Genomic DNA, 18,764 nt, shown 5'->3' with positions numbered 1-18,764 from the left:
TGAACCCTGGCCACCACTGACACAGAGGAGGAAAGGAGTAAGGGAACACAAAGCCTCCTCAATACCCAGAGTCCAGGAGCAGCTCCCTTCTGCCAACAGTATGGCAGAATGGAAGTGAGTAGAAAGACTACAGTGTCTGGGGTAGGACTGGCCAGGAGAAGAATTCTGGCTTTGCCACTTACTACTTGTAAGTAACTTAAAAAAGTTACTTAGCCTCTGGGTTACAGTTTTCTCACATATAATACAGAAGTATTAACAGCTAAGTTGCTGGATTTGCATGAAGAGGAAGCAAACTTATGGGCTGGCATACTTAATATGCCCGTGGTCCCCAGCACTGGTTACTCATAAGAAACACCCAGGGAGCTTCTGAAAAAATAGAGATTTATGAACCCTGATCTTTATCTTTTGAATTGGGAATTCCACAGGTAGGGCTAGAAATTTAATGGAAACCATTATAACATACGCTTTTGGATGCATTTCTGATTTTTACAGTCACTGTTTCTGGGAACTGCTGGTTTAAGAAACCAATACTAGAGGATACACGAAGAAAACTTCAGGAATATCATAAATAACTGATATACACACTACACTGTTCTTGAGTTACTATTTAACTTCTTGTGTAAATAGCTTTTTCTTTTCACTAGACCAGATTTCTTAAGGGCAGGAATCACGTAATCCCCAAGCACCTAGTATAGAATTACTATACACACAGAAGGTACGGAAGAAACACTTGTTAAATGGCTCAATGAATAAGAGTAATAATAAATTTTGCAAAGAATATACCAACACCATTTCAAAACAATAGAATTAAAAATACCGAGGCTTGGGGCACTGGACTCATTCAGAAGAGCATGCAACTCTTGACCTTGGGGTTATCAGCTCAAGTCCCACATTGGATGTAGAGATTACTTAAAAAATAAATAAAATCTTAAAATATATACACATATATATTATACATATACCTAAATATATATATATATATTTTTTAAAGATTTTATATATATATTTACGTGTATGTGTACACACACACACACATACACACACACACACACGTGAGTATATATATATGCCAGGGCTTGATTTGACATTGTTCCTGACAAAGCTGTCTTCCAACAACCACATTCACATTTAGGATCTTACTCTAAGATATTCCCTTTATCATGTGATCTCAGTAAGTTCACAGAGAACTTCAGGGTATGGACCAGAGAGCTTCTCGGATCCCTTCCAACCTTCTATGAAAAGAATGCATTTCTGCTATATCTTTTTTTTTTTTAAGATTTTATTTATTTATTTGACAAACAGAGATCACAAGTAGGCAGAGAGGCAGGCAGAGAGAGAGAGAGGGAAGCAGGCTCCCCGCTGAGCAAAGAGCCCAATGCGGGACTCCATCCCAGGACCCTGAGATCATGACCTGAGCCGAAGGCAGCAGCTTAACGCACTGAGCTACCCAGGCACCCCATTTCTTCTATATCTTAAAGGATGGACAGGATGCAGAAAAACATTGCAGGGGAGGTCATCACATTCATAATAATGATTTTTCTAGTAGGGAATAAAATAAAAAATAAGAACAGATTTTTTTTTAATTTTTTAAAAGATTTTATTTATTTATTTGTCAGAGAGAGTGAGCACAGGCAGACAGAATGGCAGGCAGAGGCAGAGGGAGAGGGAGAAGTAGGCTCCCTACTGAGCAAGGAGACCGATGTGGGACTCGATCCCAGGACGCTGGGATCATGACCTAAACCAAAGGCAGCTGCTTAACCAACTCAGCCACCCAGACATCCCAGATTTAAACATTTTTAATGAAATGTAAAGAGCAGAAAAAGAATGAAAGAATGAGTAAACAATTATCTAACCAAAATTCCCAATGAAGATCGAAAGGATCTGGCTGTGGCATTTCTTGCCAAAACAGAGTATGTGCTTGAGACTTGCATGAAAACAGAGCGGCATGAAACAGTGTTTACTGGACTGCTGCTGACTCCACTCTCCTAATACATTTCAGGACACCAAGAGTGCCAACCTGTGGTAATGATGGAACCCAGCTGAACAAAGAATTCAAAACCATTCCTCTGTGCATTGATGAGGTTCACTGGGCTGGTGCAAGGTCAACATCTCGAAGGGTGGACAAGTATATTAAGAAGGAGCTTTTCCAGCAGTAAGATCATAGGGTCAATTACTGAAATCTGTGAGAGACGGAAATAAGAGGGATGGAAACTGAGGGAGAGAGAAGTATACACAAATAATGAACAGTATGGCTCCAAATGAAAGCAAAAAGGAGGCTATTTATTTCTCTAGCACATTCTGTGAAACACTGAACAGAAGTTAAAGTGGATTAGACTTTAAGGAGTAAGTGGGAGATGTATCAAAATTTAAGTTGAAGAATTTGCCACATGGTAAAAGGGATTAATAATGCAGTTAGATCTGAGGTGCTCTACTCATCCTATTTATTTGTAATTGTCTTAAGATAAGGAAATGAAGAAGGCAAAACAAAGGGTAACTGGAGAGATGAGTTTAGATAAATCGGCTCTATATTCATTAAGAAAAGATGAATAGAGAAGGCATTAGATACATGAAAAATTTGAAGGAAGCGGACAAGATAAACAATATAAAGCTTTTCAGTTTGTGATAAATACAAGAGAGAAGTATTAACTGGATCAACAGAAAAGGCCAGCCTAGAGAGATTTTTAAAGTATCAAGAGCAAAACTAAATAGATATTCAAGGAGAACTATAGGAAGTTGCGGAAATGAGACGTAAGAAAGAAGTGAATCAGATTTCTGGTTCTATGCAGTTGTCATGTCATTAAGAAAATCACACCCATTGAGCACACCCATTGTGGTTTACAACCACAGCAGGAAAAAGCAATAACCACTTTATATAGTTTCTTTATCAGAAAGAGATTGGCCTTTAGCTGCAGATAGAGCTAGATACACAATATGGCTCTATTGCACTACCACTTTCTGGGCTTATCACTTTACCAAGTTAAAGCTCTGCGAGTTTCTGTCTCATCTGTTAACAATAGCAATAGCTATACCTTGTAAGATCACTACATTGGAGGTAATGTGTATAAAGTGCTTAGAACAGCACTAGGTAGGTGTTAATGTTAATGTAACAGTCATTAATATTGTTAGTTTTATAAGTAGTATGTAGCAGAGGAGTCAGTCAACAAAAATTAATTGGACATCTATTATGTGCCAGCATGGTAGTAGGTGCTGGAAAACATAGAAGACAAAGTGCAGACATTTCTTTAAAAGGAGAAAAAAAGAGGAAATCTAGGACACATGACATAAACATTAGGAAAAACTTCAATAGCATTTTATTTTGTTTTGTTTTTAATTTTCTCTTCTTGCTGAGATTGAAGATTTGAAAATATGTAATATGGCCAGCTTTTTACTACATATACCATATGAACATAAACCACAAATGCTGATAATACCAGCACTATAATGCTTGTTAAGCTAAAGGAAAAGAATCAGCGCATATGCAAAAAAGATTATTATTGTGGCCACTAATGAGGCAAGGGAAAGTCTAGGTTGGAACTGCCAGGAGGAATCTATAACCCAGAGGCCCACCCAAACCATAGGTATTCCTTGGCACTAAGAACAAGGTACTGGCATGAGAGTTTGTACAAAATGTGCCTTGCACACACCAATTCCTATGACCCAGAATGAAGAGTGACCAAAAACACAAGACCTAAAGAACACATGGCATCAAAGGTCCAAAGAACCCAAGTGAAAGCATTCAAAGCTCAAAACACAAAAGGTATCTGCTCAGAGGATTTAAAAAGATTAATTAAAAAATAAAAGCTCTTACTTATTAATATAAACTAAATATACAAATCACAAATTAACAATTAAAATTATTTCCATTTACCTGATTGCTTAGAATTTCTTTCTTTCCACTGAATATTTTTGCATTTGATCTGGTTTTGTCTCTCTTTTCGGAGTCGTTCTAATCTTTGAGCTTGAAAAGAAATATTATAACTATAAGTTTGTCAATGAAAGTTTACTATAAACAAAGACATAATTAACTACCTTTATATGAATAAAGATGTTTTATATTGCATATGTAGGGAAAAAGTCATAAAATTTTAAAGGTGGCACCCCTGAAAAGCAAATACCAACAAAAACATGAAAATATTCTTGATTTATAATTGAAATTAGAGGATATAAAACATTAATAGAGATCATAAAGATAGTATTAACATGGAAGAGAATAATAAAATGTGAAAACTTCTGTGATTAATATGACATTTCATTATATAAATCATTAATAACGGTCTTAAAGGAATTTTAATGCACAAATGAACTGAAGTGAATATTACATTACAGGAATAAAATTACTGTTATGAATTACTCTACCCGTTTCAAAAATTAAAGATAAATGAACTCAGACTAGACTATTAAAGTTTTAAATATAAAATCCTTTATCTAAAAATCATGAAAATTATAAAATGTCAAAGCTATATAAATTAGCATAGCTTTTCTTCAGTGGGCTGAAACAGTTTATAGGTAGTAAAATAAATGATTTGTATCTTTGTAACATTAGTCAAATCTTAAAAAGAATAATTTTTCTTATACAAAATTTTAAGATATGCTGAAAGGATTAAAAAGTAAATTCTTTGGTCACTAGGACACACCACAATTGTAATTATTAGCATCTAAGTGCTATCTTAAGAAATTCCAACAACAATAACAAAAGCATCACCTAAAATCATGCATTTGTGAGATTATATTACCACTGGCCAATCAACCTCCAAAAATCAGTGAACCAATCTTTTAAAGAAATACTGTTTAGCATATATTAACAACTACCGCATATGGAAACCACAATGGAAAAGAAAGTCATAATTGATACCATTTCTTGAGATTAGTTTCCTCTGGCTAATCTTCAACTTCCTTTCCTGGCACAATGGTAACAAAAAATAAATAAGTAAATTTCTCTTTCAACCTCTTGCAATGTAGAAAATCATATACCCTCACCTTAGCATTGTGGTAGGGAAACACTGAAACTAATCTTGCCGTAAATGTAAACTGTGCCAGCAAAAGCATTCTGACAATGTCACATTTGAACCAAACGCCATTGAAGGAAAATACATTCAATTGCAATTAATAAATGTGAAGGGTACAGCCAAAGTAACATAATCATAAAACTCTCAATTTAGCAGCATTCTCCTACTGAAATCCATTCAACCTGTCATATAAGATATCATCTCAATAACTTGCAAGAAAGTCAGTTTCAACTAGAGAACTGAGAATCAATGGTTCTAAATTATATTCAAACCTTCACTCAAACCCTATTTTGATAAAAGTTCCTTGAGATACTGGGAAATGCTATTAATTATTATCATCATGAGAGCAAATTATTCTTTGGCGATATCACAGAATGCTGAATTCTGAACCAAAACCTTAACATTGTATATTGTATCCTGCGGTACTCCTTTATGTGCATTTTACATTTGGACCACAAATATAACATGCAAATATTTTCAATGTTTTACCACATCTCCTGTCATTACTTTTCCTGGAAGTTAGCAGGTTACTGCTACTGATTAGCAGAGATTTTATTTCTGATTATGTAATAAAAATCACCTCCTAGCACACCCTGTCATATTAGAACTACATTACATATTCTAAATAATTTATCTAAGTAAAGGCCTTGGTTCATCACATTCGCCTTGAAAGGTTTCCAAAACACATAAGCTAGAAAATAGGTAATGATAAGCTTTTAAAAGCTAATGACTGAATATGTATGTACCAAAGTTTAGCATTTTCAAGCCACAAAGATCAAAGGGTAGAGAGCAACTTAATAAAGATAATATATTAAAAGCAGGGGCATCTTTTCTAGTCTCACACCAGTGTAGGAATTCCTATTAACAGTAGCCCTAACGACTATTCAGGTGTTTACCTCCAATCCCCTGCCCAGCTCCCCCCAATCCCTCCAGGGCCAAGAAAAGGCTCCAGCAGCAGCACTCCTTGGCTGGCCAGCTCTCCGTATTAAAGATTCTTTATTATGTCAACCTGAAAACTGCCACCAGGTAGTCTACACACTGGGACTAATGTTGCTCTGTGAAGATACTCAAAATAAGTCTACTTCCCTTTCTACATGAGGACATTTTAGAAACACAACATCCAACATGCTTCTCAGAGTCACCTTTTTCATCTATTTGTCTTCTACTTCCTTCTAGTAACATCATTCCTGAGGCACTCTCCATTCAGAGAGAGGGAGATGTTTAATCATGTTCCTGTTAATACACAGAAACTTTCCCCACTAAACCTATTCCAACATTATGCATTGTTCTCTAAGATTACTGACTGATTTAAAGTTCAGAAGACATGACTAAAAGGCAATGTTTACCTGTATTTGAGCGTCTTCTAATACCAAAGTCCCAACTTGAGGTAATATCGACTGACTGGGCATATACATAGCCCTGAGTCTCACCATTGCTTCCCTGAATTTCTGACCCACTGTCTCCAGGCATTGAAGGAGGATGAATCTTCTCTAGGTCAACATCATGATCAATGAGAACCATCTCACACATTCCCGTGTCATCACTGGTCACATGTGACTGTCGAATATGAGCTAGAATGATAGTTGGATTGTCCAAGAAGGCCATCCTTTCTGTGGGCCAATTTCCTTAAAAGGCTATTTTCTCCTCTTCATATTGTTTCACGTGCTCACCTCCCTAGAAACATGATGTACACAGCAATATTTAAGAATGAGGAAGAAAATGACTGAATCATTTTTCAAACAAATTCAAATTAGTAAAATGGTACCTTGAAAATCAATATTTATCCCTGTACCTAGGAGCTTACAAGGATTAAATCTAGGCTGAAAGGAAATACTTATAAGCACTAGGGGCTACAGCTCTAGTCAATGAGATCGCCATGGTATCAGAGAGGATGGCTTCCTCTCTTGCAAAACAAATAATAGTGACTCCTTAGACCACTCAAAGCACATAATTACTGTTAGAACAATAAATTTTCCTTTCTTTCTCCCTTCAATTCCATTCAGTCTCCTCATTACTTTATAAGGTCATGGGGGAACAAGTCGTATTTTCCTCAAATTATGTGCAGAAGTGTGAACCTGTACTTCTTTCGGTTACATTTCCCCCTTTGTCACATGGCTGTGAGGTAACTAAAAGAACACAGACAATACTTCAGCTACTAGGATTAATAAAAAATGAACCACTAAAGTAATTTTGTTCAATAAATACATTTACCTTTCTTCTGGTTTAAGATAGTATTGTACTTTTATTTTATTTCATTTCATTTAAGAGGGGGAGGGTGGGGCAGAGGGAGAGAGAGAATCTCAAGCAGGCTCCACACCCAGTGCAGAGCCTGATACAGGGCTCGATCTCGGGACCCTGAGACAATGGCCTGAGCCGATACTAACAGTAGGATGTGTAACTGACTGAGCCACCCAGGTGTCCTAGCATTGTGCCTTTAAAATAAACTTTATTAATCAAAATTCTCTGCTACCAAATTAGTTTCTTAGAAACCTCAATGTAAGAACTGCTTCCTGAATCCTGATGAAACTAAAACGATGTTTATTCTGAAAACAATATGATGTTTATTCTGGAAACTAAGATGCCTCCTCAGTTTAATGGGAATATTCAAAAAAGAAAATATGGCAGTCTCCCCTCATCTGTGGTTTCATTTTCTGCAATTTCAGTTACTCGTGATCAACAGAGGTCCAACAGCAGATGATTCTCCTTCTGATGTATCATCAGGTCAATGATAGTAGCCTAGGGGAGCCTGGGTGGCTCAGTAGATTAAGTGTCTGTTTTTGGCTCAGGTCCTGATCCCAGGGTCCTGGGATCAAGTCCCGAATTGGGTTCCCCACTCAGTGGGGAACTTGCTTCTTCCTCATCCTCTAACCCTCCCCCTGCTTGTGCTCTCTCTGTCAAATAAATAAAATCTTTAAAAAAATAGATTAGTAGCCTAATGCTATGTCACAAACCTATGTCATTCACCTCACTTTGTCTCATCATATAGGCATTTTATCACCTCACATCATCACAAGAACACTGATCATGGTATAATAAGATATTCTGAGAGACTACATTCACATAACTTTTATTCCAGTATATTGTTGTAATTGTTCTGTTTTGTTGTTGTTGTTGTTAATCTCTTACTGTGTCTAATTCGAAAATTAAATTTTATCATAGCTAGGTATGTGTAGGAGAAACAATAGTACACATGGGGTTTGGTACCATCCATGGTTTCAGGCATCAACTGCAGTCTTGGAGTGCACCCCCTGCAGATGAGGGGGGGCTACTGTATTAGAGGACACTGGTCAGGATAAGGACCTACAGGTAGAACTGGGTTCAAATCCTCACCCTACCACTTGCTGGCTATGTGATTTCAGTCAAAATAACCTTAACCTCTTTGAACCTGTTTTCTTTCTTCATTAATAAAACGGAATTCCAGGAATGAGAGGATATATAAGATAATGTAGAGAAAGTGCTCAAAAGAGCACCTGACACATAATAAAATATCGGCTGCAATTAACAATAGCAAAGATGATGGTAAAAATAATCACTGCTAACTTCAGCTTTCAATTCTTATTTAAAATAATCCTAAAATATATCAATATTCATTCTTTAGTAAGTGCACAGCACATAAAAAAATGTGTGCTTCCTTTCTGACAGAGGACTCTGCAGGTCACCTGGGTCACCTTTTTCCTCCTCTAAAATCATTAGGAGATGTAAGGAACATGAAAGCTGGAATGATTATGTCCCCAGAACAGTCCCAGAAAGTTTTATTTTTAGAAAGACCTACAACACTAGATTTTCTTGTCATTTGTTTCTTCTAGAAATGGAACATAGTGGAAAATCTAGCTAATAAATCATTATAACCAACAGAGGTTTTTAAAAATTTTTGTCTAGTAACATTCTACTGACATCACTTGGTAGATCTTATAATAAAGATACTGAGATTAAGAGAAAGTTTAACTGAGGAACATCTCTAATCAAATGAATTACACTAATCTTCATTTTTTCCTTCAAATATATTTAGTGAGTCGTTATTTTACACTGAGGCTAATGGGAAATGCCAAGGTAAGGCACCACTGAATCAAAAAGTTTATAACCTAGGGATGCCTGGGGGGCTCAGTTAGTTAAACATCTGCCTTGGGTTCAGGCCACAATCCCAGGGTCCTGGGACTGAGTCTGCATCAGGCTCCTTGCTCAGTGGGGAACCTGCTTCTCCCTCTGCCTGCCACTCCCCCTGCTTGTGCTTGCTCTCTCTCTGACAAATAAATAGATAAATCTTTTTTTTAAGTTTAGAACCTAATACTGTCCTAGTGTATTTCCTAATACAATGAGATCCCTCCAAGTCTCAGAAATATTATTGTCAGCCTACCATTTTAAGTGTATTAACATTACAGAATCACAGGGGAGTATTTAAATTTCACCTGTAAAAATAAGAATTACTTATAAAACCACAAAGAGATGTATACAATCATGGAATTACTTATAAATGAGAATATTTGTTTTGTAACAAAATCAGAACATCACAGATGGTCAAAACTGCCGACATCCTCGTAGCAATCACAGTGTCTCCCCCAGGACAGTAAGGCGCTAGTCACTAGCAAAGGGACAGGTGCTTTCAATTTCATATTGAGTAACTATCCCTTGCAAAAAACAAGGGCTTGAGGGAGAGGCAACACATTTAGTGGGTGTTCTGGCACCAAGAAGTCAAATGGCAAAGGGCAAAGCAACAAAAGTATACTTGAGTACCCTCAAGAGAATCAGAATGTGTGTGTGTGTGTGTGTGTCTATACATGTATACATATATGTGTGTGTACATATATACGTGTGTGTGTGTGTGTGTGTGTTTTAGGAAACATATCTGCTCCATCACCCCTTATGAAGAAAAGAGTTATGGGCAAATACTTCTGAAGGCACATACGAAGTCCCTAACTTTACCCCTATAGAACAGAAGTCCCAAAATCCCCAACAGGAGCAGATATCTTCTCTATTGGTATACTATGACTTCATACAATGAGGAATCTGTAGGATTCACTCAACAAGTATCATCCAATACCAGTTCTCATAGAGAATTCCAAGAAGTCTGCCCTGAAGTGTGCCTTCCGCCTACCATGACATGTATTTGAAGACTTAGGCTGTAAGTTCCAAAAGGACAGGAGACACACCACATCCCTTCTGGCAACAAGCATCTTACCCAGGGCAAAAATTCAGTAACAGTTGCTGTCTGACTTCCAAAGACTATATAATTTTGTTGTAGAGATAAGTCATCTATGAGCATGTCACATATAGTATGATTACAAAGAAAGGATTGCTTTTCCATTAATATAGATACAAGAGACTCTCTTCAATGTGCCTTTCAAAACTGTCACCTTGGAGGACACCTGGGTGGTTCAGTTGGTTAAGTGTCTGCCTTCAGCTCAGGTCATGACCCCAGGATGCTGGGATCGAGCCTTTCTAACAAACAAATAAAATCCTTAAAAACAAAACAAAACAAAAAACCTGTCCTGTTGGGACACCATCAACTTACCCTAACACTACATTTCAGAACCAAAAGAATGTTTTAAATCACTTTAAGAGCAGCAAATTATCATTGGAAGGTAAATTTGATTTCTAAGACAAAGATATTCCAAACACAGATGAAAACAAGTTATTCTCTCTAATCAGTTGTGCAAAGATCAAAGATTTTTAAAACATAACGTTGGCGGGGTTCAGAGAAATGAGTCCTCTCGTGCACTGTAAAAATGAATTAAAATTGAGACTTTTTAGAGGGTAATGTGGTATCATCTATCAAAGTATGAGTACCTGCTGGGCAACCCTACTTGTAGGATTTTCCCTCAGGAGATAATTACGCAAAAATATTTATCTCAGGATTATTTATTATACTGAAAGTCTGAAAGTAACCTAAACATCCACCAGTAATGAGTACGTCACAACACATGCAAGTAACAGAATACTACACAGTCATTAAAAATAGCTAGTAGGGAATGGATAAACAAAATGTGGTATATACCTAGAACAGGCTGTTCTTCAGCCTTAAAAAGGAAGAAAATTCTGACACATGCCACAACATGGATGAACCCTGAGGAGATTATGCTCAATGAAATAAGTCACAAAAAAGACAAAGTGTATGATTCCACTTATATGAAGCACCTAGAATAGTCAGATTCATAGAGACAGAAAGCAGAATGGCAGATGCCAGGACCTGGAGGGACAGGGGAATGCAGAGTATTTTTAAAGCATGTTTAAATTTGGGAAGATGAAAAGTTCTGGAGACTGATGGTGGCGATGGTTGCACTACAATGTGAATATACTTAATGTCACTGAACTATACTCTTGAAAATGGCTAAAATGGTCAATTTTGCTATATATTACAATTTTTAAAATTTTTTAAAAATGTCTAAGAAATGCCACATTAAACAAAATTAAATAAATTTTCTTCTTGCTATTTAATTACAGACTTCCCAATGCTTTTAAATAACTAATGCATAGTGTGAATCTCTAAGAGTAAAGAATCTCATAACACAAAACATCCCAAATCCCAAATTCATCTGATCCTTAAACATTTTTTCCTACAATAACACCTATCAATGTCTAAGAGATTCACAGGGGCTCTGTCAGCTAAGCGTCTGCCTTAGGATCAGGCCACGATCCCAGTGTCCTGGGATCCCTTCCCACTCCTGCTCTCTCTCACTATCTCTGTCTCTCAAATGTAATAGATCTTTTTAAAAAAAGAGAGAGAGATTCACAAACATGGTTTAGAAATGCTACTTTTACTTTTTTTTTTTTAAAGATTTTATTTATTTATTTGACAGAGAGAGATCACAAGTAGGCAGAGAGGCAGGCAGAGAGAGAGAGAGGATGAAGCAGGCTCCCTGCTGAGCAGAGAGCCCGATGCGGGACTCGATCCCAGGACCCTGAGATCATGACCTGAGCCGAAGGCAGCGGCTTAACCCACTGAGCCACCCAGGCGCCCCGCTACTTTTACATTTTTAAAAATACAGTTTCTTTGGGCCCTGAACATCTTCCCAGAATGTTACCAATTCTTGACTTGGAGATAACTGGTCCTTTTTATATAGCTTTAGGCTACCTAGATAAACAATTTTAGCTCCCAGGAAGTCTGTTCCCCAAGATGTCCTACTTTTCACAAATTCTCCCCCTTTTTAACTCCAGGTTCCTTTCAAAGCATAGACATTTGTTTTACAAAACTGAAAGCAAAAGGGACATCCACACAGAATTGGAGGACATGAGATACCCCAAAGTGACACAGCCATTTTAAATGTACTGGATGGGTCTCCTTTTATACTTCATTCATTCATTCAACAAATATTTATGAAGTTCCTACTATGTACTAAGTGTTGTTCCAGGTGCAATCTAGATGTTATTACCACTTTACGTGACCATTTCTGTGCATTAATAACCATGTAACTTGCCTGTGTTAACTTAGAACATGCCCTACACAGGGGAGTAAATTTTTAGTAGGTTTTAATGCTATCAAGTCTCAATACAAGTATATTTTTATTTATTTTTTTTAAAGATTTTATTTATTTATTTGACAGACAGAGATCACAAGCAGGCAGACAGGCAGGCAGAGAAAGGGAGAGGAAGAAGCAGGCTCCCTGCAGAGCACAGAGCCCGATGCGGGACTCGATCCCAGGACCCTGAGATCATGACCTGAGCCGAAGGCAGCGGCTTAACCCACTGAGCCACCCAGGCACCCCCAAGTATATTTTTAATAATAGCTTCATACACATACATTCTCCAAACTTTGTTTGCAAAGGGCTATAGAAAAACACAAGATACAACATAGTAAAAAAGTAGATGAGAGAAGTGGCAAAGGGTAAGGAACTCTGGACAAATGTTATAAGATCTTGTACATTTGCCACAGGAAGACTGTAGAATCTCAGAAGCAAAAAAGCAATTACAATAACTAACCTTATTTATTACAAAAGCTATACTTGCTCTTTCTTTTTTAGATGGATTAATTCACATAATTCTCAAAATAGCTCTATGAGGTAATATTTTTATCCCCATTTTACTGAAGAAAAAACTGAAGCAAATAAAAACTTGCCCAAAGCCAGACAGTTAATAAGTCTGAGGCCTCCCCAAACAAAAAGTAACAAAGAATTATAACAGTCGTAATAAATGAGGTTTTTAAAGATCCTGTTGTTGAGTTCGTTGGGTTCTGGGGTCCCAAGAGAAATTTCTGTAATGGGTCTTCATGGAAGACATAATACAGGAAATGTGTTATGCAGAAGACTAGACCCTTAGCCTTCCCTCGACTCATGTAACCGTGATTTGTACAATAGCAAGAAATAAGCAATGCACATAATGATTATCTAAAAATAAGTCACAAAATTTTACAAGAGAAAGAAACTTCAGAGATCACACCTACTTGTTGACCTGAAACCACAGAGGAAAGGTTTACTTTAAATTCCGAGTTGCATGTAAGCATCTTGCATCTTTTTAAAACCCCTAGAGATTTATGCAACTTCAGTTGCAAAGAAAGTCCATAACTGAGATAACCCAAGCATGAGCAAATGAGCCCTCCCTACACTTCTTCACTCCCTGAGGACCTGAGATGGATCTTAAACATGACTTAAAATGCTCACGTCCAGCCAATGATTAAAACGAAGTTCCCCTTCCTAGATTTTCACACACTCTATACACCTACTTCCCTCTGCCAGACAGACTTCAAGCCCCCTTCCCTGCAATCTGTGAAAACTTGTCTGAATAAGCAACAGCCTGAGGCTTCTCCAAGGTCTGCAAACTCCCAATCAAAAATTACTGCTGCCCCATCAATGTGTCATATAAATGTTGGCATGTTAATTGTGTATTTATAAGATTGTTAATGGTTAGTTAATTTACCTCCCACACTATTATTGTACTTGAAATGATTTAACGTCTGCTGAGGGAGTTAACAACATGTAACAGCAGATGCAAGATTTTTTTTTTTTTTTTTTTTTTACCTTTCCTCACTGTACCCCGACTTCATGCTATTAGCATTAACTTCAAGTCAGACCTGATTCCTACACAGGATTCCTTAAGAGTGTTACATCTGCACAACAAGGAATGACCACAACTTAGAAAAACAAAAGGGTTTTTTACTATATACAAAATCTTTCATGTATGAAAACCAACAGACCCCTTTACTAAGATTTGGACATCTTTTGATCTAGTAAAGTTGAGTTCATACTTCCTGGAATTTGAAAATTATTGAAATTGACTAGTAAAATAAAACATATTTCATTGTTTTTAAATCTTTTTCTAAGTCTAATATAACTCTACATTAAATCTTCATTTATTTTTTAGACCAGCAAAAATTAAGTTTTTTGTTCCTTTCGAGAATTAAAATCTCCATGTGAATACGTCTAATTTCATTAAACAGAGAATAGTGAGACTCTATAGAGGGAGAGTTTAATTTTTCCTTTCAGGAAAGTACTTGTTAGACTCAAAACAACAGAAAAGAAATGCTTGTATCTTCTTTTAAATAAAAGGGGGATTCATTCACAAAACATCATTGCGAGCCAGGCACTGGGAATCCTACAAAAAATTAGATGAACTTTGGCCTGCACCTTCCAGAGGCTTACAAACTCCAGCAGATGAGCTACGCTGTATACATGTATAAATCTAACAGAAGGCAATACATACTAACCATCAAATGAGACACTAAGTCTGTTTTCCAAAAGACAAGAAGTTACAGAGGCTTCAGGAAGAAAGACAGTCCCAGGGATGACCAGGATTTCATTAGGCAGACATTCCAGAAGAATAATAGATGTTTACTGAGCTCTTACTATCAGCTGTACGTTCATGTGACAACATATTTCGTCCTTACAACCACCCCAAGGGGTAGGTATTAATATCATCTCCATTTTACAAATTTAAAAAATTAAGGCTTAAAGGAACTAAGCAACTTGTCCATGATCACATGGTGGGTTTCTTTTTTCTTTTCTTTTTTTTTAAGATTTTATTTATTTATTTGACAGAGAGACACACACCGAGGGAGGAAACACAAGCAGGGGGAGTGGGAGAGGGAAAGGCGCGCTTCCCATAGAGCGGGGAGCCTGATGTGGGACTTGATCCCAGGACCCTGGGATCATGACCTGAGCCGAAGGCAGATGCTTAAGGACTGAGCCACCCAGGCACCCACATAGTGGGTTTCTTAAAGACCAGTCTTTACAGCTCCTCCTATCAAGAAGAAGAGTCTATTTCTCTACCCCTCGAATCTGGCCTCACCCTGTGATTTACTTTGACCAACAGAATGTAATGAAAGTAACTTCTAAACCTCAGCCTCAAGAGACCTTGCAAAACTTCTGCTGTCACTTTCTTTGTAACAGACATGAATCACTGAAAGAAGCTTGCGGGGGGGGGGGGGGTACTGGGGGGGGGGCAGCATAGATTTAAAAAAAAAAAAAAAAAAAAAGGACCTTGGGATAACTGACCTGTAGAAAGGCTCAGTTGTCCGTCATTCCAGCTATCCTGCTGAGGTCTCCTGATGAGTAACTGAGGCCACCTGAAGCTAACCAGACCCCTACCAACCTAGCAGGAAACCAGGTTTTCCCTCCTATAATAAAATATCTCCTTTGGACAAAGGGACACCCTTGGTTTTTCTTGTACCACTAACCTCCACCTGAAATTTCTCCGAATCTTACCATCTGCCAAGATCCAGCTAAAGGGAGCCTGGTACAGTACAGGGCCTCTCTGTCCACGAACACACCTAAAGGCAGAGGAGAGCGACCATAAATCAAGGTATGAAAGAAGGTTGGAGGAGCCACCTAAAGTAAGATGCTATAAGAAATTTACTTTTACACTTCATTCATATTTTCCATTCTATAATATACTGTACCTGTATTTGTTTTAACAGGAAAAAAGTTTTACTTTTGAAAATATCACTAAAATTGATAGTCTAGGAATATGGGCCATGCTTACTTTGTGGCTTCTAGCGCTCCTTGGCATGTACTGGGATTCTCATAAACCCAGTCTAAACAGCAAGGTCTAGTGGAGAAATACTGACTTGGATATCAGAAATACTTGATTTTGTGAAGACAAAATGGCACTTTATCAATGGACAATTCAAGATCTAAATTTTGCTCAACAGATGTTTCCCATGACTAGTATGAGGAACAAAGGTAGGGACGCCTGACTGGCTCAGTCAGCAGAGCATGTGACTCTTCTTGATCTTGGGGTTGAAGTTCGAGCCCCACAATGAGTGTAGCGATTACTTAAAAATGAAATCTTTTTTTTTTTTTTTAAAGATTTTATTTATTTATTTGACAGACAGAGATCACAAGTAGGCAGAGAGGCAGGCAGGGGGGTTGGGGGGAGCAGGCTCCCGGCTGAGCAGAGAGCCCAATGTAGGGCTCAAACCCAGGTCCCTGAGATCATGACCCGAGCCGAAGGCAGAGGCTTAACCACTGAGCCACCCAGGTGCCCCTAAAAATGAAATCTTTAAAAAAAAAAAAAAAAAAACTATGACTACTAATAACACCATAAAACAATCAGTATTTTTAAAGTGTTTTGAAATGTTTAATAGCCAGCAATAGATGTGAAACCTCAGACAATCTACCCACCCACCACCCTCAAAACTCCAAATATGCCAACATTTCTGGCCGTTAAAAGCAATCTGCTAGTTTGGGGTACCTGGGTGGCTCAGTCGGGTAAGCGTCTGCCTTAACTGAAGTCACAATCTTGGGGTCCTGGGATTGTGTCCTGCATCAGGCTCTGCTCAGCGGGGAATCTGCTTCTCCCTTTCCCTCGCTGTTCTCTCTCCCTCTCTCTCAAATAAATAAGTAAAATTCTTCAAAAACAAAAACAAAAAAAAAAAAAAGAAAGAAATCTGCTAGTTTGCTGCAGTGTAGCCGTAAATTATTTTTCCAGTAGGTGCTATTTCTCTGACATAATAGATTTGATCGACGCTTGCGATAATAAAATAATTTGAGGTTTTACTTTAATATTTCAGGTAAAAATGTTTATCGTTTTACCTAGAGTGAAGAAATGAATAATGCCAGAGAAACCAGACTGCTTCACAACATGAAATTAGCAGTATAGGAGCTGAAACCATAAACAGCACTCAACTGTCTACCAAATATTCACTGATGTCATTTCTTTTGACAAATATTTATAAGGCACTTACTATGTGCCAGGTGCCAGAGATACAATGCTGAGCAAGAAATGAAAAAAGACTTGGCCATTGCCTTCAAGGAGCTAAAAGTTGTAGCTCCTTGGAATTCTAAGGAGTCGGAATTCTAAGATGGCTCCAGAAATTGCCTCTTGATAGCCATGCAATTACATCATGCCCACCCCTTTAGTGTGCATAAAACCTAGCCAACAGAGTATACAGCAAAAGTGTTGGGAGCAGGTGTGGGCGAAGTTATACCCTTGATTACTTTCTGTTATAGAAGATGCCATCCTGGGGGGCGCCTGGGTGGCTCAGTGGGTTAAAGCCTCTGCCTTCGGCTCAGGTCATGATCCCAGGGTCGTGGGATCGAGCCCTGCGTCGGGCTCTCTGCTCAGTGGGGAGCCTGCTTCCCCTCTCTCTCTGCCTACTTGTGATTTCTGTCTGTCAAATAAATAAATAAATTCTTTAAAAAAAAAAAAGAAGATGCCATCCAGGGCAACCGAGAAGAGAGATTTTCCCGCTGACCTTGAAGAAGCAAACAGCCAAATTACGGAACAATATATGGCAAGAACCTGGGAATAGCCTGGAAGAGCTGAGAGTGGCTCCAGTCAACAGACAGCAAGAAAATGAGGGCCTCAGTCACAGAGCCACAAGGAAATGAATTCCACCAACAACCTGAAGGAGCTTGGAAGGAGGTCTTTCTCTAGTCGAACCTCCAGATGAGGTTGGAGCCAACTTACTATCGTCCCGTTGAGACCCTCAGCAGAAAACCCAGATGAAGTCATGACTCCCAACCTACTAAGAGAGAAGAAATCTGTAATGTTTTAAGCAAACACTAAGTTTGTACTAATGTGTTATGTAGCAAGAGAAATGAAGATACACACTAAAGGAAAACAGCCTAGTCCCCTTTGCCTTCATACACATTTTCTCTCTACAACCCAGTTTTACCATCTGTCCCTTCTTCCCAGCAGGCACCTCCCAGAACTCTCTGAACACAGTTCAAATGAACACATTTGGCAATGATAATCCCCTTGAGATGTGCCCCTCTCCATTATAAACCTTATTCTTTGAAGTACAACTCAAGAATTGCATCCTCTGTGAACTCTTCTCCAATTTGCAGGGTCCAAGCTGCTTTAAAAGCAGTCTACTTCTACCTTCAATACAGTTAGTTATATGAATACCATGTATAAGGAACTGCCAATTTCAAACTTCTTAATCCAATTCTAGCATCAGAAATGTGGTCACTGAATTAAGATTCCCCCTCCCTGTCATCTGTAAAGTTGTTAAAGGCAGGAATGTCTAGACCCCAACAATGCAGTGATTCTAACGTGGTGGTTCTCAACTGGAAGGCAATTTTGCTTCCCGGGACATTTGGCAATGTCTGGAGATATTTCTGGCTGTCATACTGTTAGCATCTAGTGGATAAATGCCAAGGATGCCGTTAAACATCCTACAATGCAGAGAACAGCACCCATGACAAAGAACTTTACCCCCCACAAAGGTCAATATCACTGACGCCAAGGTTGAGAAACCCAGCTGTGATGCTATGAAGCCACTAAATTTGTGGTCATTTCCAACGCCCTTGGAACAGTTTCACTGATATGGAAACTAAACTATACAATTTTGCTACAAAAATCTATGCTCAAATCTTCTCAGGTACT

The 18,764-nt window shown here is 38.1% G+C and overlaps 1 protein-coding gene across 7 annotated transcripts in view; it reads right to left on the bottom strand.

Annotated features, from left to right (window-relative positions):
* MAPKAP1 (MAPK associated protein 1) overlaps nucleotides 1-18,764 on the bottom strand; it is a 245,365-nt gene that overhangs the window by 210,267 nt on the left and 16,334 nt on the right. For 4 of the 7 annotated variants that reach the window (XM_044264899.1, XM_044264903.1, XM_044264901.1 and 1 more), the window contains 3 exons: nucleotides 15,638-15,702; nucleotides 6,353-6,680; nucleotides 3,869-3,958 (listed from right to left, as the gene is read on the bottom strand). The exons of 1 other annotated variant lie outside the window; for it this stretch is intronic. In XM_044264899.1, coding sequence (XP_044120834.1) covers nucleotides 3,869-3,958; nucleotides 6,353-6,611 — 349 coding nt within the window. In that variant the 5' untranslated portion in view covers nucleotides 6,612-6,680; nucleotides 15,638-15,702. The remainder of the gene's footprint in view (nucleotides 1-3,868; nucleotides 3,959-6,352; nucleotides 6,681-15,637; nucleotides 15,703-18,764) is intronic. 2 more of the 7 variants (XM_044264900.1, XM_044264902.1) reach the window with 1 other exon arrangement.

This window comes from Neovison vison, chromosome 9 (assembly GCF_020171115.1).
Source record: "Neovison vison isolate M4711 chromosome 9, ASM_NN_V1, whole genome shotgun sequence".
Classification (NCBI taxonomy): Eukaryota; Metazoa; Chordata; class Mammalia; order Carnivora; family Mustelidae; genus Neogale; species Neogale vison.
This window is presented reverse-complemented; position numbering and strand designations above follow the sequence as displayed.